The following is a 7,063-nucleotide window of genomic DNA, read 5'->3' as shown; positions in this document are numbered from 1 at the left end:
GATTGGCTCTTCGAGTGTTTTACGGGTAAGTAGACGTGCAGGCATTTCTTAGAGTGTACTTGTTTTCTTTGTTGCCCTTTGATTGGCATGCTCATCCTCGCGTTCCAATGCGCGAAAGACGCATTTTTTAAGACCTCGGGGGGGGGGGGGGGGGGGGCACGGGGACCGTAAGGCAGAAATTCATTTTGTCCCTACTTTAACACCTGGCCATGCCGGATAGAATCCAAAAAAGTAAATAAAGAAAAATAAATGGGGCAGAGAAAATGAGTTGCATGGCAGCCAGCTTTACGGTGATTAACAATTGCTAAACACGCGCGTCCGTCCTGCTGCATTTCGACGCAGCTGGCGACGACTCTTATCATGTGGCCGCACGCGTCGTTATAAACACCACGGTGACGACATCCTCGGCAGATCTAGGTGAAGCCTCGCACAACGTCAGTTCACTCTGTAGACATCTTCATTCAAATGGGAGATAAGCTCGCAATGAAGCCTGAAGCCCTGAGAGAGGTGCACAAGACCACTTTTCTTCCACTAAAATACATAAAAAATACGGAGAACTATGTACTTTACCGATTCCAACAGGAGGAATTGCACCACATCTTCAACTCAGGTCAGTTGTTTCTCAGTTTCGCCAAGTCTTTTGCGATCGCTTTTCTTCTACGTCATGGGTCAACGCCTCTTAGGCAACAACAAGGCTGCAGCCCTGCTTTTTTGACGTTATCCAAAGGAAACCAACGCGTGTTTTCACTGACCGAACCCGATAGAGTTCCTCAATATGCTCCCCCAAAAGGAACTCTATCTCTTACTACAGGGCCTTATCTCTCACCGATAACGAGCGCCACGGCTGGCGCTGCGGGGTAAAGTAGAACTATCGCTCTCACCGGCGGAGTGAGGCATACGGCAGGCCGCTCCCAAGGGGAGTCCTAATCGAGTGGCCGTGTGTGAACCAACCATAAACCCAACTAAAAATTTGCGTTGACCATGAGCTACTTCAGTCAGCAAGTTTGTCCACAACTGGTGGCTGTATACTACCAATAACCGTTTAAGGGGAAAAAAACAAAAACAAAAATTCTATCTTGAGTTTTGTTTTACGGCTCTTCATGGTTTAAAGCGCGCGTACGTCTATTTCTTGCAGGCCTCATCCAAGGCAGCACACTAGTAGACATCGGCTCTGGTCCGACGATCAACTTCGTGCTCTCGGCCACCAAGAACTTCCAGGACATCGTGGTCAGTGACCTGGTCGAGAGCAACCGACTCGAAGTGGAGAAATGGCTCCGGAAGAGCGAAGACTCCGTCGACTGGTCGTTCCGGGCGGAACAAGTTGCCGACCTGGAGGGACATCGGTGCGTATACGACCCCCATAAGAAACTGAGAGGCTGACCTGAACCGCTGTCACACTTCTCGTATACATCGTACAAAAGAGACTGCCTTCGCTTCATACATGTATGACAGAATTATATACGGACGTGCCTAATGCATATTCCAAGCATATCTGCTCATAGAATACATATTTATGCCTTGAACACAGTCTGAAGACAGTTTTTGTGTGACCAGCGTGACCGGACCATTAAACAATGGCGAAGCACGCCTCAAACAGCCTATGCATGCAGACCAGTCTTGTACGTGTTACTGAAAAAAAGTAAACAATCACAATTAAAATTACTTAATTGAAAAATGTAACTCATTACAGTAATCAATTACTGCACCACAAAAGTAATTGAAAAATCTCCAGAAAGTAATTTATTACTTTTCACATTTTTTTTCTTTTTTTACTTTTTATTACGAAATCGAAAATTCACCCATGTGTTCAAAGTGCTTACATTTTGTTTTTGTTTTTGTCATTCACACCTCGTTGAGCTTCAACAGCAATTGTCGATCCAAGCACTCGTTAGTCATCTTCCCACGTTTCCGGGTAAAGATACCTGACGCGACGCTGAAGTACAGCACCAGCGCGTGCTCAGGTCAGAGCCGTATATAGCGAGAGTCTGGCCATCATTGGGAAATATAGACCGTTTCATTAGGGTCATAGCAGAGAGGGTAAAAGCGAAAAGAATGCACTCCACCTCTCACCCCGGACATCGTCTGCTCCGCCGAGTGGGCTGTAGCTAGCGTCCGGCTGGCGTGCAAACTCTGTTTAATATCGCGTCATTTTGGAACTTTCAAGCGCAGATACGCAGATTTCGGTATGCCAGTTGTCGTGTAATACTATGCTAGATAAAACGACTCACAGGGTCCAATAGCGCTGTTACCTGCGTGCAAATAAAAAAAAAAAAAAAGTATAGGAAAAATTGTGTCAGATTGGCCGGTCTCTGGCGAAAAGTAAATCCGGTTGCTGTACCTTTTTTACTATACAAAGTTTGTACTGGTGTACGTCTTTAGCGACCATGAGTGGAAGTCTGAAATAATTAATAAAACGTGCTCTCCTGCCACAATACACGCAGTAGTTGAGGGTAGTACTACCGGCTGACTCAACTGCTATTTAAGTAGCGGGAAAAGGATATGCTAGTTGATCATTTAGCGAAATAGAACAACAGAGAGCTATAGGCTGATTTTGGAGTAGCCCCAACTATTCTAAGAACGCGAACCACTTCACAACGGCAGCCACGAGCGCGAGTTCGATGTTCCGTACTGCCCGCCGATACACATACTTGGGTAGTAATTCAATTACAGTAATTAAATTACTGTAATTTAATTACTTTTCCTGGTAATTTGTAATTCTAATAACTACTTTTGCCTAAAAGGAATTGTAATTGTAATTTAATTACTTTCTAGCGTCAGTAATTGCTAAATTTCTGGCACAATTACAATTACTTTTGCAAGATTTTGCGGCGGAGGCGCTTTTCCCCCCTGGCCACGGAGACGGGAGGCACTCACTTGATCGAATGACGTTTTAGCGAACGCCCACGTTTGACCGAATGACACTTTAGCGAATAGTCGGACGCCGCGAAGCGGCGTTTTCGGGTGGGCCAAATGGGTTCACATTTTTGTAATGAGTTGCCGCAGACTGTCGCCGCGAAGCGGCGTAAAGCGCAGCGCGACGGATGGGTTAACGCGCGCCCCCGTTATTCGCTAAAACGAGCATTCGCTCAAATGTCGCCGTTCGCTAAAATGTCATTCGCTCTTGTGATATGGACCCCACGGAGACGACAGCACAGCCAAAGCGACAGGGGAGAGAATGTCTCCCAACTTGCTAAAAAAAAAAAAAAATGGAAAAGAGGGATGGGAAAGAGAGGCTGGGATAGAACGGAATGAAGGATTTTGTAGACTTTAAAACGACTTAATGAAGAATTTGAGAAATAATTTGATAAATGAGGGCTACATTCGCGTCCGTTTTCGTTCCTGTCGTAGTTGAATCTGACTCTTCGTCTCGTTCGCTTCCTGTTGCTCCTGTTTCTAGGGGTCTTTCTTATTTATCATTCCCACACGGGTGCATCGGGGGTCGAAGTCGAGCTGGTTGGCTCCGATCACATCATCCGGTCGAGGCGGGGAGGTTCGAGGTTCTCCTTACGCGTCTTCGCCGCTGGCATATTGGCTTACATATTTCAGTCAAGTTTGGGGACTTTTTTGTTCATGAAATTATTATCTTTTCTTTATGAGTTTTTTACGTCCTTCTCCTATATCTCGTATGTTGGTACCACTAACAGTAAGTCGTGCTAGTCTAACATCGAGGCGAAGAAGCAAAGAAGCAGCAGGTCTCATTAACACGACTCACCCTGCCTTACTTCCAACTGTTGTTGCTACACTGCTCTTCCTTCTCCCAATCCTCGTCTACCTTTTTGTATAAATCTTCATTATTTAGTGTTCACTCTACCTAACCCTTTCAACCGTTTGTCAGCCTGATTGGACGAGATTCCAAAACTTACAAACCGCGGCTTTAGACTGTAGGGAGCTTGTTTTTACATTTGTTGTTCGTTGAAGGCTTCTTTTTTCTTTTTATAGAGGGCTTGGCTTGCACTCTGTTTTTACACCTCTATCGTGACCCTCCACGCGTTGTCCTCTCGTCCTGGCCTGTGGAGCCGTCCCGAAGCGCGCAGTGCTGCTTTGCATTGAGAACCTGGAACAGTCTTATCTACAATGGAAAAGGAAAGGCTGTCGGGGCCTTGTTACGAAAAATTCTTTAAACAGATTAGCAGCAATGCAAAAAATATTCGCGACTCCAGCAAAACGGACGCCGCCAAGCGGGAAAACCGGGAACCAGCCGGTCCAGGTCGCTCCGCGCCCCTCCGCGTCTCTGGTGGCTTTCGCGGAGACGTGTTGTCGGCGCGGTGGCGAACAATGTAATTTGACGAAGGTCCGAATATTTCTTAAGTTTGCCTGAGTGATCATTAGTGTAGTGAAGCCTCAGTAAATTGTTTTCTTCTATTACGTGTTTGAAAGCCCGTTTACTCTACAGCACACGGTCGCGTGCTTTCGATTTCTTGGATGGGGAGGAATCACGGAAAAACTTTTTGATTTCTTGTCTGTTTCGAATCACATTCAAAGTGACGACTGCTTGGTAACTGATACTGGAGGGAACATCAATGTTGCAGTCAAGTGAATGGGAAGGTTCGATAGCTGCTTTTCTTGAGTTTGGTTGTGTTCGGTTGGCTTCAAGTTTGAGCCACCCACGCCGGTCGGTGCGTTGGCTATTTATCTTGGCTGCTTTTCGCCGAAAAAGCCTCTGGACCACACTGAAGGAGTTGGGCTGATTTCGCAATTACTTGATTCAGGAAAACTGGCTCGCTGCAAATGATGAATGAGGGAAATTATCTGTTTTCAAAAGGTGGGAGACAAGTCTCGCAACGTTAAATGCTGCCACGGCATTTTGAGCTATCGCGCTTCCAATATTTATATTACCAGGACGTCGAAGCCAGCAGTAATATACGTCTACATTGAGCAGGTTGACCGGCCACAAAAAAATACTAATTTTCTCCGTTCAGGATTTGAAGCAAAGTTCAATGCAGAGAGGTTCTGCGTAGATCTTCAATGAAGACTCTCTTCAGTTTGTCTCCGTGCTGCCGGCTATAGAACCATTTGGCTAAATTTAAGTAGTATGTCTTCGTCTGTCAAATATACTTTTATTCAGCAGCTCACCTAATAGCTAGTCCACTAAGCTGATATTTCAATCCGAAGGATATACTAATATCGCTTTAGTGGGACCATAGTACGTACGTAATATAATACATAACCCGCTCGTCAAAATGACTTCTCGATTGCTACTAAAACCTGAATTGAAATACGAGTATCAGCTGCTTAGTGGGGCGCCGGCGGGTTAACATGGTCCTTGGCTCAAAAAGCGGTTGCTTAATTTTCGTAATTTTCCTGCAGCCTGTGTTGATGGCCGAGCAGACGACTGGAGCTGTTTCGTAAACGCGGATACGCACAAAAGCTCGATTCCGCGGACAGATAAGTCGCATGGTCGAGGCATGCGAGTTAGCTGAAAAGTTACTATCTGTGGAACAATTCTATAGTCATCGCCGCTTTCCTTAGATGATCAAAACTTATTAGTATATTACCGTCTCTCCGGAGCCCATAGTTTCGGTTTTGAACGAAATCTCTGAAACGAAAGTTTGGCACGAAAAGAACAAAAAAACACCGGCAAAACAAAACTGTGCTTTGCAAGTTTATCTGCACCGGCTACACTTCACCATCTCAGTTCAAATACCTATAAAATTGGGCATTAAACAAAAGAAAATCTGTTAAATTGAACGCGCCACCCATTCAGGCGGCCCGGCCGAGCCGCCGCGACTTGGACTCAGCCGCCATGTTTGTTTGGTGGTGGCGCCCCCTATAGGTCGCTGGAGTCGCGAATAATTGTGAGGTGCAAACTCTCCGCACCGTCTCTGAGAGCAAATTCAACAAACCGAAAGGCGACCTCCAATTTGCGGAAACATTTGCAGGTCAGCAACTTTTTTGTCACTTTCAATAATACTTACAGTTTAAAAAAAATAATAATGGCTCGTCTATATCTTCCAGCTGAAACACGCTCAAGTAAATCATGGAATTGAGGCGTCCAAGAGGCCGCAGTTTTGGAATAATTCGCGGATTCTAATTTTCGCGACGCGGTGGGGTCGCACTATAGATTCCAATGTGTTTACATTTTACCGGAATTGCTCGCGGGACTTATTTTTCGCGAATTGTAGGCGAATCGCGAAATTCGCGAAAATAAAGTCGTTCACAGTGTATCATGAATTTTTCGAGGTTGTTCTTGCCATGCTAAAGTCAAATCGGTCTTTTTTATGAGACGCATAAGATCGATACGATCATTGCTATCCTAATGATTAGCTATATGGCGATCCTAAATTTATTATCTATCTCAGGAGATTTTTGGGTGTTACCGTGCACTGAATTACCCAGAATCCCTGGCAATAGAGTTGCTGCTATTGTGACACTAGTTTTGTGGAAGCGACCACAGTTCACGTGCTACGGTTACCCACATCCGGCATGTTACAATTCCACAGACAGGGAGAGGCTGCGAATCATCGTGGCTGAAATGTTTTCGTAAGTTTTCGTATTCTTTAAATGTTTGACGTCGTTTACAAGTTTCTCTTATTAGCCATTTTTACGTGAGTTTTATGATACCGGTGCTGTCGCATATTTGTTTCCTTGTATTATTTTTAAGTTTATTTTTTGTTGGTTTGACTTGGATGCCATTTGCATAAGCTCTAAGGAGATTCACCTCGCACCTGTGAATTTTGTCGCCCTTTATTTTTATTTTTTGAGAATATAAGAACGCAGGAGTTCATTACTCTAAAATATTAAGTTCTATAATCCATTTAACGAATTTCATAAAAGGAAAGTACAATGCGTGACATTTATACAGCGGCCATATAACTCGTTTACAGTTATATGGCCCAAGGTGGGTAACTGTCAGAAATAAGTAATTCTAAAGTAATTGCATTACTTTTAAAAAGTAATTTTAATTGCAATGAACTACTTTCGCGTAGCAGTAATTGTAATTGTAGTTAAACTACTTTGGGAGCTAAGTAATTGTAATTGTAATTAAATTACATTTTGAAAGTAATTTACCCATGTATGCCGATACAGTCCAAAGATGGAGAACGGAAACCTCCCGGTTTGTCGT

At 44.3% G+C, this 7,063-nt stretch overlaps 1 protein-coding gene across 1 annotated transcript in view; it reads left to right on the top strand.

Annotated features, from left to right (window-relative positions):
• Positions 1-436: 436 nt before the first annotated feature.
• The window catches only part of LOC115309159 (nicotinamide N-methyltransferase), a 45,640-nt gene continuing 39,013 nt past the window's right edge, over positions 437-7,063 (top strand). Inside the window, exons 1-2 of the mRNA XM_040209359.3 lie at positions 437-610; positions 1,136-1,343. Of these exons, the coding sequence (XP_040065293.2) occupies positions 466-610; positions 1,136-1,343 (353 nt within the window). The 5' untranslated portion in view covers positions 437-465. The remainder of the gene's footprint in view (positions 611-1,135; positions 1,344-7,063) is intronic.

The sequence above is a fragment of the Ixodes scapularis genome, unplaced genomic scaffold, assembly GCF_016920785.2.
Source record: "Ixodes scapularis isolate PalLabHiFi unplaced genomic scaffold, ASM1692078v2 PGA_scaffold3__209_contigs__length_174095766, whole genome shotgun sequence".
NCBI lineage: Eukaryota > Metazoa > Arthropoda > Arachnida > Ixodida > Ixodidae > Ixodes > Ixodes scapularis.
The sequence above is the reverse complement of the archived record's forward strand: the minus strand, read 5'-3'. Positions and strand labels throughout refer to the sequence as shown.